This window comes from Dryobates pubescens, chromosome Z, assembly GCF_014839835.1.
Source record: "Dryobates pubescens isolate bDryPub1 chromosome Z, bDryPub1.pri, whole genome shotgun sequence".
Taxonomy (NCBI): Eukaryota; Metazoa; Chordata; class Aves; order Piciformes; family Picidae; genus Dryobates; species Dryobates pubescens.
The window spans coordinates 59,846,877-59,862,119 of record NC_071657.1 but is presented as its reverse complement, the minus strand read 5'-3'; the positions used below and the strand labels follow the sequence as shown (position 1 = coordinate 59,862,119).

The window sequence follows — 15,243 nt, the reverse complement described above, 5'->3', positions numbered from 1 at the left end:
CTTTAAGAGGAGAGGGTCTGGATGGTTTGTTTGTTTTGTTTCACGTTTTAACCATTTATTGAGTCTCCTCCTGTTATGAAGTGGATAAAAATGGTGGTGGAAACAGCCTTCTGGTACTAAGGGTGAAACAGTGCACTTAAACACTTGCTCAGGGCATATGGAATAAAACATCAGGCAAAGTAATTTACAGTCCTGTTTGCCATTGAGGATAATGCAGAGTAGGGCTGAATAGTGAAAATATTATTTCCTGCACTTTTTGTCAGTTCAAGGTCCCTACTTAAGCTCTACTGGAAAAGACAATGAAGGTCTACAAGTGGCTTCGTTTTTTGTTTGCTGTTTTGAATGCCCTGGAAACAAGGGCTGCAGGATCATGCACTTCATATTCATGGTTGAGGACTGGAAGTCTTAAACAGGGAAAAAGAAATACGAAAATGCTGTGCTATTTTGATCCCAAATGAATCCAGTGACACAGAAACATTAGGTTCATCAGTTCGACACACTTTTCATTAAAATGGCTTCCAGTCAGGATATGTTTCAAAAAGTCTCTAATTGATATTGATTCCTGTTGCACAAAATTGTGTTTAATATCTACAGTATTTACATAGCAAACTAACCATGTGATTAAAAGGCAGAGTCTTGTAAGAGATTTTGTCTGTTTTCCTTCTGTCACTGTTTGTCGAATTAGGCTTTGTTTAGTCTATGTATTTTACATTACAAGACTAGTTTATTAATCTAATAATTATATTTTACAAACAAAAACAAATCAGAAGAGCGAAACACTGTGCTTAAATGCACACCATTTAAATGCATAAATATATTTCTTTGGTTTAAAGTGTAGTTCTGGGTTTAACTAGGAAGAGTGCAATACCAATGTTTGTCTTTATTAATTATATATTATTGAAATTGGTCTGCTCTGTCAGCTACTTCTGCTTTATGAAAAGACAATAGTAGGAAGATTAATGTTTCTGAGGGGCTGTTGCCCTAACTCTGGTACTTGGTGGTCTCTTGTAAAATTCTAATATTTTAACATGTCTGTAATGAAAACTCTTAGAAAAATAAATCTAGCATAGCTAAAGTCTGAAGTTGCCTATATATTCTTATTTGGAGGTATCTATCTGTACAGCACGCAACTTGAACTACTCCAATAGTGGAAAATTTAATGTACCACTCAATTACTATTCTTTAGCCCAATTTAAAGTAATAGATTGGGAGTGAGGTCTTAATGCAGTGTAACCTTTGGAACATTAGAAATAACCTCTTTCCCTTCTGAAATCAGTGTACAAGTAATGGCATCTGTCTTACTGTTTCACAGATGAACATATTCTGACTGGATTTAAAGTTCTTTTTTATATTTAGGAGCTGTCTGGTAGCTTGTTCCCCTCTCTCACACTGTAGGCTTCAAGACCATTTCATTTTTTGTGAGGTCACCACCATGCTCTCAATACATTGTTACCTCTACCATAAGCATCTTTTCTGTATTTAGAATTGACATCTCACTTGTGCATTTTTTGTTGTACTCCAGTGTTCTGTCATTCCATGATTTGATTGCTTTGTCTTTCAGCAGGGACAGTCCTCTGTTTTCCCCGTGACATGTGTCTATTTGCAACAATGTGAAAGTACAGAGGCAATCAAGCTTTTTTCCAAAGCTGTTTCAAACTTCTTGTGCAGTACATCATGTTTAATCATTAAAATTTCTCCTGAATGTACTTAGTATTTCAGTAGTATTGCTTAGTGGGCCATGTATTGGGGACTGTGGACTGTATTTTGGGATTTGCCATCCTGAACTTTTGGTAGTTTCTTTGTATCTGTTGCCTTTCATGAATGTCACTGGAAGGCAGCACTTTCCAGGTTAATGTGTATACAGGGTAGGGTACTTAGGAGATGATTCCCATCGCAATTCTGAGAAATAGATATTAATATATGAATAGCTGACATATGCTGAAAAGTTAAAACATGCATAAAAGATAGTAAGAATTAGTGCTTTGAGAACCAAAATGCTGAATTTTTAATGTTTGTTTCTCCTGTGAATCTTACCTAAGGCAGAGCTCACACTGGCTTAGGTGTGAGCCTATTAAAAAACCAGACTGCTGTATATGTAGGGAGTAATGATATATGTTAGTACAAAGGCAGGGTTTTGTACTTTTTTAGAAAAAGCAGCAAAATTAGCTGAAATTGCAGTTACAGCTGGAAGCTTTTTTCTAGACTACAATCAGGCATTTGGTGGGATAGAGCATTTTCCCACTAATACTTCAACTTCTGTTGAGCAACACTCCATAGAGAAATGAGAGCACCACAGTCTATAGACATTATGCAAGACATGCTGCTTCTTAGAAGAATTTTCTTATCATCTACTTCCTTCCTTCCTCTCAAGGAAGGAGAACAGTGTTTTCAGGGAGCTGTGTAACACAGATTCAATTTTTAATTTGACCACCAGGTAATATAGACTAGCTCATCTTTGAGAAGAGTGGGAGTGTATTATTTCATTTAGCTCCTAACTACTTCTACTTAAACTCTGTGTGGAGCATGAAAGTCTGTTTCCTTCTGTGCCTTCTGTTTTGCTTGCCCTCCATCTGTGACAGTACAGCACTTTTGAAGTGAGCACCATGTGCTGGGAGTTCATCTGGAAACTGCTACTGCCAGTTCTTTCAATGAAATACTTAAGAAGCTCCAAAACAGTAAAACTTGTGTGAAGTTTCTGGTTGGAGTGTTTTCAGTTAAGGCATTAGATCCTATTCAGAAATTAAGAACCCTGGTCTTGAACTCTTGTTTCTTCTGTGTTCAACTGGCCTTGGACACTTGCAGAAATATGGATCTTTCTGTCATAACTTTCTAAATTAAAATGAAGGAAAGATAACAATAGTCTTAAAGAAATTCTTGTGCATTTAGATAGGCAGTATTTGATGAAGCTGTGTTGTTGGAAACGACTCCTGCATAAACAGTCACCAAAAAAAATCACTGTTTCGTTTCAACATGCTGTTTAGTGTAACCTGGTGGCAAAAATTCCCAACCACACCTGGAGGGTGTGGATTCTCTTCTCAACTGCCACCAGCGTTACTGTGAGCATGAAGACATCACTTCTTTGTGCCTCTGTTTCCATTCCTGCTCTGTCTTACAACATCATCATAGACATTTTTGCATGCAAGGTCTGTATGAATATTCTGTGAACCACAGTGTTTAATTTGGGTCTGAATTTCTTACATAGTAATTGTCTTTAGACAGAATTTTGTTTAATGCATTGCTGAACACAAGTAGAATTGTGCAAGAAGCCTTTGTGACTGTGTTAACTTAGAGGGCTCTATGTTTTTCCAGGTTCCGGTAGCCAGAGCCAGCATTCTCTGGCTCATCGGTGAATACTGCGAACGGGTTCCAAAGATCGCACCTGATGTCTTGAGAAAGACAGCCAAGAGCTTCATTAATGAAGATGACCTTGTAAAGCTGCAAATCTTAAATTTGGGTGCAAAACTCTATTTAACAAACTCAAAGCAGGTAACCTCTCTTACATGTATGTATTTAGAGTCACAGTAGCTTTTTTACAGTCTGTACAGATCAGTGGTGATTTCTTTTGTATAAGTAACCAAAACCAGTCAATACTATCAAAAGAAGAAAAGCTGACCATCAGTTTTCAAGAAATCTAACAGAGTACATTTAACCAGTACATTTAAGTGTGTACCAGATTGTAAATATGAATGCAGCAATGAGATCACTCTTTTTTGCCTGTTTCTTTATTGGATAAATACTGGACTTTATAATCTGCAGAAATAGAAAAGATTTCTAAATTCATGGTTCACAGATTGCATCAGGTTTAAAGAGACCCTCAAAGCTCCTCTTGTCCAACCCCCCTTCAATGAGCAGGGACACCTCCACTAGATCAGGCTTTCAAGGGCCAACTCAAATCTGATCTTGAATGTCTCCAGGGACAGGGCCTCAACCACATCCCTGGGCAACCTATTCCATTATTACACCACTCTCATTGTAAAGAACTTCCTCTTTATGTCCTTATGCCCAGCCTTAATCTATCCTGCTCCAGTGTCAAACCATTACCGCTCATCCTGTTGCTGAAAGCTCTTCTAAACAGTCCTTCCCCAGCCTTACGGTAGGTCCCCTTCAAATACTGAATTGTAGTTACAAAGTCTCCCTGGAACTGCCTTTTCTCCCAATTTTTTCAGCCTGTCTTGATAGGAAAGGTGCTCCAGCCCTCTCATCTTTGTGGCCATCCTCTGTACTCACTCCAGCAGGTCCATGTCTGTCTTGTGTTGGGAGGCCCCATAGTTGGACACAATAGTTGAGTTAAGGTCTCACTAGAGCAGAAGAATTGCTTCTCTCAACCTGCTGGCCATGCTTCTTTTGATGCAGCCCCTTGTACTTTGTCTTATGGAACCTCATGAGATTCTCCTCAGCCCACCTCTCCATGCTGTCCAGGTATCTCTGGGTGGCATCCTGTCCCTTAGTCTTATGAATCGCACCCCGTAGATTGGCATAATCTGCAAACTTGCTGGGAGTGCACTCAATCTCACTGTCTATATCTTTGATGCAGATACTGAACAGCACTGGTCCCAATACCGACCCATGAGGGACAGCATTTGTCACCAGTCTCCATCTAGACATCAAGCCATTGACCACGACCCTTTGTATGTGAACATCCATCTAATTCCTTATCCATGGAACAGTCCACCCCTCAAATCCATATCTCTCCAGTTTAAAGAGAAAGATGTTGTGGGGGACTGTGTCAAAGGCATTACAAAAGTCTAGATAGATGACACCTGTTGGTCTTCCCTTGTCCATGGATGTAGTTACACTTGGTGAAGGCATGCTGACTGTCTCAAATCACCTCCCTGTCCTCCATGTGTTCCATTATAGCTTCCAAGAGAATCTGTCCATGGTTTTTCCAGGCACAGAAGTGAGGCTGACAGGTTGGTAATTTCCCAGGTTCTCTTTTCTATCCTTTCAAAAAATGGAGGCAATATTCCCGTTCCAGTCCCAGGGACTACCCCTTCCTGCCCAGACTTTTCTAATATTATGGAGAGTGGCCTTGCAGCTACATCAGCCAATTCCTTCAGAACTCTGGGATGCATCTCATCATGTCACATAGGTTATGTATGCTGAGATTCCTCAGGTGATCCTAAATTTGATCTTCTCTTAGAGTAGGGAGGGACTTTACCCTGCTTCTCTGTACCTAGTGGTCCATCAACTTGGGAGGGAAATAGGGGAAGATTGCCAGTGAAGTTACTGACTAGCTCAGCCTTCTCTGCATCTGTTGACACTAACTCTTCATTCTCACTCCTCAGAGGGGGAATGCTTTCTTTACCCTTTCGTTGATGGTTAATGTACCTGTAGAAGCCCTTCTTGTTAGTCTTTGTGTCCCTTGCCAGGTTCAGCTCTAGCCATGCTTCGACATTCCTGACCTCATTTCTACACAGTTGTATAGGAGATGTTTTTCAGATGTCATTGGCTGGATCAAAGACAAACATTTTCAAGGGAATACTGTTCATTTAAACAAGAAGCTGCTTGGTTTTGTGGGTTTTTTTCAGGATATCTAGAAGGAGATGCCAAAAAAAGGCCTCATTAGGTCTTTCCATCAGTGCTCAACATAGAGTAACTACTTTCAACTGTTCACTGTAGTTCCAGTTATTACTGTAAAAGGTTGTAAAATCAAATAATTTTTTTTCAGCTGTAGAAGAAATGAATTGTGTGAGATGAATATACTTTTCTGGCCTGCCAGAGCTCTCTTGTTTTATAACAATTGTGATGGGCTAACGCCCATGGTGAAAACAGGGTGGGGTGAGGGGAGGGCTTGTGAGTGCTTTGCCTTCCCTACAGGGCATTTTCCCCCTGGGAAACTGAGTCTGCTCCACTCCCCACTCTGTGCCCAGCTAGGGTCTAAAAGACCAGGTGGCTCAGTTGGTAGAGCATGAGACTCTGAATGTCAAGATCGTGGGTTCAAGCCGGCAGTGGGCAGCAGTGTCCTCTGTTTTATACCCTAGCTGGGCAGGGAGTGGGGAGTGGAACAGACTGTTTCCCAGGGGGAAAACACTCTGCAGGGAGGGCAAAGCACACAAGCCCTCCCCGCCCTGTTTTCAGGGTGGGTGTTAACCGATCACACAGCTTGGACAGCACAGAATCTTGTACTTCTGTAATTGTGGTGTATTCCTGTTCCCTGATAGCTATATCCAGCTGCAGACTTGATGTGCTATTCTGTAGGGCATGTGGGAGATGAACTGTCTGGCCATGCATTTATATAAGAACGAATGTTACTTGTTTGCTTATGCGGTCTAAAATGGGGCAGTAACAAAACATGATGCCTTTCTGCCAGTGCTCATCTTAACAAAACTCAGCTAAGGAAAGATTAGTTTGATTATTTCAACCATATACTTTTGGCCTATTGCATAATATTTACTAATTTTCCCCGGTAACTCTTGTCATTTTGCACTAATCTTTCCATACCATAATTGGCCAAAAATTGTTGCCTACAGGGAAATGCTTCTTTTCCAGTTTAATTTCTTACTATGTTTCAAACTGTCATCGTAAGTGTTGTATAACCCTTTATTCAAATACAGGAATGATGCTAAAGCAGAAGACACTGTCTTTTGAGATGCTTACTAAATGATTAGTTTCAGCAAAGGGCTTTTTCAGGTTGTGGAAAATTAAGTTGTGTTCTCAAGTGTTCAAGCTATTCATACATAAAATTTTAACATATATAAAGTTTTGAGGTCCTTCTGATCTACATTATGATGATTTTGCCTTTAGGAGGTGTCAACACTTCATATCCTTATTCCTCAGAGTAACTCGTTTTTCCTCACTCAGTATTAAAAGATTTCTTTCTGCAACAACTTACGTTCCAGACATTGTTCAGTCTAACTTTTAAACTTGAAGGTAGATCTTGTATACATGACTGCTCAGTTGTCAGTCTGTGCTTCTTTCCTCATCCTGGGTTGAGGGTTGGACTGGATATCTTTGAGGTGTCCTCCAAACCAGATGTATTCTGTGATACTCTTCCCACCCGCCACCTTCATGTCCTATTGTACCCCACTATGTAATACTTTTATGAATCCTTTATCAGTTTCATTCAAAATCAGCTGAGTTGTGAAAAAATCAAAGCTAAAACGTCACTTTATTGGAATGCAGTGGCAGGATAACCCAGAGAGACTCAATACAAACCAAACAGATGAAAGGAACTCTTTCCCCAGGTGAGGGAAAAGTGGGTAAAACTCATTTGTTAATGTATATTTGGAGAAAAGCACAAGATTTGAGAAGAAATGACTAGGTTTTCACCCTGGTTTTGCAAATCTGTTTTATTGATTGATCATTTCCTTAAGCATCTGTTCAAACAATTAATGCAGCAGAGTGCTTTTTAAGAGTCAAGATTTCTTACAAAAATTTTCATTATCCTTTAAATCCTGCGATCACTCCATGAATTTTCAAAGGTCTTTTATAATTTAAGGAAGACTTTCACGTTCAATCCTATCTGCATAAATATGTAATAAGAATAGAGGCTCCTCTGGTTAGTAAACTTGCTTCCTTTATTCATCACTAGGGGACATAATTCTCATAAATTGACCTAATATAAGATAGCTATGCAGAAAATGTCATCTAGTTGTCTTAGCTGTTTCTTGCATATAGCAACAAGAATAAAGACATTTTGATGGGTTTCTATTGTGTAACACAGTAGAGGTCCCTCCAGAAAAAGTCCTGAGTAGTGTGTGCATAGCTCTGTCAAATACAGTTTAGCACAATAGCTTTATCTAATGTATCTAAAGAATGAAGATATTTCAAGCTAATGATACCAAAGAGTGGACAGATAGCTGTTTCTCTTCCACAGCAGAGCCTTATCTGTAGATACTTCTAAATTCTTAACTAGAACTATTGCCACTAGAAAATTCTGGTAATGTTGCTGAAGGGTGATGTAAGATATACTTTTTATAGTAGCCAAACCAAAATGTACAAAAAATAGTAATAGATTGTAACAGTGTTGGGAATAAAAAAAATTACATGCCTCTATAATGAGCATGTCTAGATAATATGATGCTGATGTGATAAGGTGTTACATCATAGATCAGAATACACTGTCTTACTGTTCTACAAACATGCAGTCATGGTGTGCAGATTCTGTCATTTTTCACCAAATTAACATGCTTGCTTATACCATTTTCAGCTTCTTAAGAAGATAGTCCTCTCTTGGAAAAACTTGTTTGTATTCATTAATTGGTTTTGATGGTTTGGGTTGTGTTGTGTGTTTGGGGTTGAGTTGTGTTGAGTGTTTGGGTTTGAGAGAACACAGTCTCAAGCTGTGCAGGGGGAATTTTAGGCTTGATCTTAGAAAGCACCTCTTCACAGAAGGAGTGATTGCCCATTGGAATGGGCTGCCCAGGGAGGTGTTGGGGTCAACGTCCTTGGAAGTGTTTAAGACAAGACTGGATGAGGCACTTGGTGCCTTGGTCTAGTTGATTAGTTAGGGTTGGGTGATCGGTTGGACTTGATTATCTTGGAGTTCTCTTCCAACCTGGTTGATTCTGTGATTCTGGTTTTTTTTAATTAAATTTAATTATTTCTATTAGGTACCTCCATGTAGAAAAGCTTTGCTACTTCTTTGGTTGCTTTGCTGTAAGACAAGAAACAATTATTGTTTTCTATATTTGTGAAAAAAATTTGTAGTATCTATGACGTTTCTTGTACATATGGAACATTCTTCTATATGTATTGTTGTTTCTCTATCTGTATTGGACAATATGGAAATATATTTTAGGTCAGAGTAAGTAGAGGAAGAAAAGGGAAAATATCATGGAGGAAATGAACCCTTTAAAGAAAATGCAGTTTTATAGTATCAACTCTTTATCTACTTCCATCTGCACTCACTGAAAAAGTGCCCACCATGACACAAGGCCCTTAACTTTTCCTATACTAAAGCAATTCACAAGTAAAGACCACTGTGTTTTATGATCCATTCTGCTTAGCTTTCTGCCATGACAGCAAGGGAGTCTTGTTTTGTTACACTGAAGAGAAGTGATGACAAAGACTGCAGGAGGTATCCCTCATTTAGTTTAATTCATGCTACCTGGGAATCCTCCCTTGCAATTCCATTTAGACTGAACAGCATAAGTCCTGCATGAGTGCATATTACATATGTTCTGTCTGATGCAATTGTTTAAAATTTTATACCTTCATATAGAAATAGTTGCCAATAAGCTGTGAAATATGTATGGGAAAATTTTACCTTTCCCAGAGCTAAGACAGTAGCTTCGAGTAAAAGAACATATTTTCACAGAACCTTGGGATTCAGGGAGAAAAAATGAAAAATATTTCTCTGAAAGATTTTTCTAATTATGCTTTTATTATTAATCTAATGTAATATGACTAATTTCTTCAAATATTTGGTACCACAGGGTATTTTGTGAAATGCTTTCATGCACTGCATTTTCTGTAATTAAATTTAAAGCAGTTTGTTGTTTACTCGTATTTTACTTGCAGGAGTTAATATTCTAAAAAACGATTTTTACATCGCTAGATAAATGGCTAACTTGTATCCTCACAGGGGAAATTATTAAACTGAACTTTTTGAAGAAAATGGCAAGTGACAAAGTTGACTGATTATTGGGGTTTTTTTATTGTTTTTTAAACATTTTTCTGCTCGCATGATTGAAACTGTTATTGTTATAACAAAAGCATAATAAACAAGATAAATACTAAAATAAATTAATCCTCCTTGACAGTACATTTTTAACTGTGCTGTTCATTCATCTGAGGTAAAATACTAAAAAATTACTTCCTTATTATGGTATATTACCTTTGCTTTTTCCTGTTTGCCTGTATACAAAGTGACATACTTCTTTCTAATACATAGAAGTCTGTTCAGCACTATTGTTCTTATTCCACTATGTTATTTCTAAGATATTGAGAAAGTCTCCCTGCTTTTTCCTTCTTTTCTTCTCTTTCCTTTTTTTTTTTTTCTAATTATTTTTTATTTTGTTTGTTTCAAAAATTTAACTGAAGTATTAGACTTATTTAATACACGTTAATATTCTCAGACATCAAATTAAGAAGTCCTATTATTCTGTAAAAAGCTGTGATAATATAAGTTGCTCTCTTACATAAATAAATAAATGACTGATATTACTGGAGGCTTTAAGCTTCAAGAAAAAAATGGAAGAAGTCTTTTATCCTGGTTTTTAGAGGGCATCAGCAGCTTGCTTTTATGAAAAAGTAACAGCTAAAGGCACTGCAAATAATTTGCAGTAATCCAGTTCAGTGATTCATGTGTCTGCTTTAATGGGTCATAATTCAGTATAAAGTAACTGAGTGCAGTCAGAGTGCAGACACTGCTTATGCCAGGGACAGTATCTCTTCATAAAACACACCTCAGCAGAAGCAGTTTGCCAGCCCCCTAATACCCTCTGATGTTTTGATGTCCTGCATATTTTTCCGATTAAGTTTTGAGTGCCATGTTTTTAGTTGTATTTCCACATTCATTATCCTCACGTAGACCCTTCAGCGGGTTTGCCATATATGATTATTTTTTTAATGATGCCTTTCTTTCCACTTCAGCAGTTTAATAATCTAGCACATGGCTGCTTCTCAGTACTCAGCATTCACCTCCCCAATACAGAAGAGGACATGTGCTTTGGCTGCAGAATTCCATTTGCAGCTTTAGAAATGCATATTCCCTGTGGAACAACATTTGTTTGACATAACCATTCATTTTTATTACCTCTTTAAATATGTTTATCCAGAGTTATCAATAATCATAAATAACCTGTATTCTGTTCTTGTCCTGTTTTTTCCACAGACAAAATTGCTTACCCAGTACGTATTAAATCTCGGCAAGTATGATCAAAGCTACGACATCAGAGATCGTACAAGATTTATTAGGCAGCTTATTGTTCCGAATGAGAAGAGTGGAGCTTTAAGCAAATATGCCAAAAAAATATTTCTGGCACAGAAGCCTGCCCCGTTGCTTGAGTCTCCTTTTAAAGGTACAACTGCTAAAATAATTTGGAATGTGTTCATTGTGTAAAGGAATATGGCAGCCTATTCTTTTGCAACATATACTCACAAATTGCGTCACTTAGCAAACACAAATGATTAACATGCATGGGTACCTGCTCTGCTTATTTGCCTTTTGGCAAGCAGGGTTTACATGGTGCAAACATAGTGCATTTCTCTGGTGATAAACCCTTACAAACTGATCCCTGTTTATATTTGTGTGGGTTTTAAATTTTATTCAAAGAAGGTGTGTCTTTTGAGGAAAACTATTCTTCCATTTAGGAAAACAGGTTTAGACTTTTTTGGTGGTGTGGGGGGACTTTAACAGAAAATGTATAATGTGCCTATTACAGATATGTTATGAAACTGAAATAAATTGCATTTCAGTAGAGCATTTCAGTTCCAAAGTCATAATTTCACCTGTGCTTTCTTTGTCTTAACAAGTAAGAACCACTGTGTCTTCTCAACTTGAAAGGTTATCAGGTTAACTTAATTAAAAATCCTTTGTTATTGTGATGATCTAAAATTTTCATTTTCATACTTTCTTAGTTCTGGTTTTGAAGCTCTAAAAGGAGCTCCATTTTGAAGAAAAACTATTAAAATTCTGGATGTGTTTGTGCCAAGACATGTATATGGATTGTTTAACTGTGCTGTCATTCTTAATATTCACAGTAAAGTAATTTTTAGAGAAGCTACATTTCAGAGCAACACCTCTAAACACACTGACTGATTAGCTTTTTTATTGACCATTATGGGGGAGATTATTGTAATCTATGGACTGAAATCAGTTTTTTGACCTATGAAGAGCTTCCTAGTTTATATTTATTCCATGACATTTGAGGTAATATAATGGCAATTACCTTTAGCCCTGATTAAGATTGCTCTTTGTGGTAGAGCTCATGGTGTTCGTGTATTTCTCCCCTCCCTCCTCTTTTTTTTAATAGATCGGGATCATTTCCAGCTTGGCACCTTGTCTCACACACTGAACAGCCGAGCTACTGGCTACCTGGAGCTGTCCGACTGGCCAGAGGTGGCACCTGACCCCTCCGTCCGAAATGTCGATGTAGCTGAGTCGGTATGTCAGCATCATTAAAAGTAACTTTGCTGAAGGCACTCATTAATATAGAATATTAGCCTAAAATAAAAGTGTTTAAATACTATCTGTTCCTTGTACTGAAAAATGCTGATGCATGTGAACATCTGTGTTGCTTATTTTAGCTTGGAAGTGGAACGTTTGGAGAATCTGCACAATGCTTGCTCTTTTCAGTGAGAGGAGTGAATCAGCTGTAGGCCACTTCTGCTTTGCTTGTGGATTAAATGGTCTTTTTCTCCTGTCTTGCTTTTGATTTCATACCTCTTATATTCATGTGCTGCACTGTGTCAATTGCTGTTAATGATGAATATAGCCAGACTACCAAAGCAGAAGGGGAGTGTAGGTTTGTTCATGTACAGTTCCAAGTCTAGACAGAAAAAAAACCAGGTAATATAAACAGAAGGCAGAGTCATGGGGGAAAAACTATGTATGTGCTGATGTGTGAAGCTAGGAAAAAAACAGAGTTTAAATTTCAGGTCATCTGGAGTGAATTTGAAAAGTTAGGAAAATGTCATCTATTAGCACACTAGTTACTTATTGATGCTAACAGGGCTGGTCTTTCGCTACCAATAGCTTTTTGTTACTGGATTGTAAACCAGCAAAGTCGTGTTCTGGTACCGGAGGTGCGATTTATGTGTCAGGTACCAGCATCCTACTAAATGTCAGTGGTAACTATTGAACAGTAACAGAAATAGAAATGTACTAAAATACTGTGTGCTGCTGTTGCTCCCGAAGGTATGTCATTGTAGCAAGTATATCCAGAAGAGCACATGGACTTTGTCATAAGCCACGTTCTACAGTAAATTGCACGTGAATTAACTTGCATATAAGATGTTGGGCACAGTCTGAGTAGAGAAAATCCTAAAAAATAAGAATAACTTGCAGAATGCAGTGAACAAACAATGTGGTAGAACAAGTATTTCTCCTTAGTTCTTTAATATTGTTTGTCTATGTTCTTATATAGATTTCAGGAAAAGAGATTACTTGAATACAAACTTCTGAAAGCTTTTATGGCAAGAACTTCAGAGCAATCAGCTGAAATAAGATTTTATAAAGGATAGGTTGGCATGAAAGAATGTGAGAGGAGGTGCCTTTGTTCATAAAACCAAGTATTGCAGGAAGTCAATCAAATAGAGTAACATCCTCCTGCAACATATGTATAACATCTCTGTTTAACCATGTAGATCTCAAACATGGGAATCGTTTCCCCTTGTTTTGTATTTTTTGCAAGGTTGGTTGGGTTTGGTTGGTTGGTTGGTTGGATTTTTTTTGAGAGTCTCATTGTCATTAATTTGTGATTTCTGTAGTACTGCATGTGCCCTCACAAAGTATGTGAGTGAAGCTGAGTTGCTAAGCTGCAATGCACAATTAAATTGTCATTTATGTCTAGAAGAATATTGGCTTTTAAAAATACCAGTATCTGTGTGGAGCATTATAAAGCTTTAGCAGCTTTTGATGTTTGAGAGGAAGCTAGTATGTCTCTAGAGCTGTATACCATTGCAGGTCAATGTTGGAGCTCTTTGAAAAGTTAATCTTGCTCCAGATCAGAGTGATCACTGAGGCACACCTGTATCATTCGTGTAGTTGTCTGCCTATTTATTTCTTCCCAGCCTGAGTTTTTCTTTTGCTTTTTAAGTAGTACAAGGGGATGTGGAGAGAAAAATAACTCTGACCAAAGTATTGCCATGTTCTGGTGTTCTCTTGGTGATGAGAATTACTTTTATTTGGAGAAGTTCAAGGGAAGTGGAATCTAATTCTTCTGCAGCTGTTGAAAGTTCCATTGCCTAATGGTTCTAAATCTGTTTTCCCCTTAAAACTTGGGGCAACTAGCCATATTTATGCTCCAGTAAATACACTGAACTCACTGAGGTAAACTCAAGCCGATGAAGAGATAAAATTCTCAGACTTCAAGGTCCTTTGGCATAGAGATTTATTTATAGTTACTGATGCTTTTAATCTGCTTTATTAAATGTTTTTCTAGACTCTAACAGATATATTGCACCTTTTATAGGTACATACAAAACTTGTAGTTCTAATTGTGTAAATAGAAGTTTAATCATTTTTCTTGACTTCATACTAGTATTGCAAGCATTTTTCTGTACTGAATTGTATGTATATTTTTTATTTGATGCTTGTAAAAATAAACAAGGTGAAATTTATTTACAGGCAAAGGAATGGACTGGAATTCTAGGTAAGATGAAAAAAGAGAAAACTGAAAAGTTCTATTCTGAATCAGAAGAGGAGGAAGATGAATCTGCCAGTGCCAGTGCATCAGGTAGGTGTTTGGAAAGCGTCTTGCATCTCTGCTGCAACTTTGTTCAGAACTGACCACTTTTAAAAAAGAATTGGGGGGGGGGGGGGCTAGGAAAAAAGGTGAAATAAACCGACCAAACAAAAATATGTATGTGTAAAGTCAGGAAATCAGGGAGGAAACTTTACATTCACTGTGGCTCAGCAATAACTGCTAGTTTTTCAGATATGGTGTCTGTGTTCATTGAGCTGAACTTTGTTTCCCAATTAAAAAAGTTGGCATGCTGTTTTCATCCTGCTTTGTGTCTGGGACGAGAAGCAAGTTTGTAACTCCAACTGAAACTAAAGGCATTTAACTTTTTTCGTGAACAGTGTCCATATGCTTCATTTTTGGGAGCTGTTAGATCTTGGGTATTTTTTTAAATTCATTGTTGATGAACTCCTGTTTTGATAGCATGAGCTGCTGTGTTGATAAATCATCAAACTGGTTAGTTGTGTGGTATTTCATGGGGTTTATTCAGTAAATTGTTAACAGTATTGCTCAAGTTCTACATTACTTTCTATTTTAATGGACGTGATGGAGAAAATAATGGACGGCTGCCTATCAGTTTCCGTAAGCAAAGGTTCTTTTGACTGGTCAGTGCAAGATAGGCAATTCAACAAGACAGCCATTTCAGTAGATGTTAATGTAATTCAGATGTAGTGAAAAACATCATCCTTTCAGGCCCAGATTTTTGGCATTAAAATTGTTTAGCATTAGAGACGTACAAGCATTGTCAGCATCTAGTAGAATGGAAGATGGACACCTTTGAATCTGGAACTTCTTTACTCTTGCTCCTAAACTGAGGAAATATGGACAACTGCTTAAGAATTGTATCACTGAAATTAATGTTCTCTAAAGGGAGAAAATAATACATTCATTTCAG

General features: G+C 37.7%; 1 protein-coding gene across 2 annotated transcripts in view; it reads left to right on the top strand.

The window, feature by feature from the left end:
• Positions 1–15,243, top strand: part of AP3B1 (adaptor related protein complex 3 subunit beta 1) — a 163,113-nt gene that overhangs the window by 83,216 nt on the left and 64,654 nt on the right. For both annotated transcript variants that reach the window (XM_054178198.1, XM_054178197.1), the window contains exons 15-18: positions 3,310–3,486; positions 10,778–10,964; positions 11,919–12,049; positions 14,234–14,342. In XM_054178198.1, coding sequence (XP_054034173.1) covers positions 3,310–3,486; positions 10,778–10,964; positions 11,919–12,049; positions 14,234–14,342 — 604 coding nt within the window. The remainder of the gene's footprint in view (positions 1–3,309; positions 3,487–10,777; positions 10,965–11,918; positions 12,050–14,233; positions 14,343–15,243) is intronic.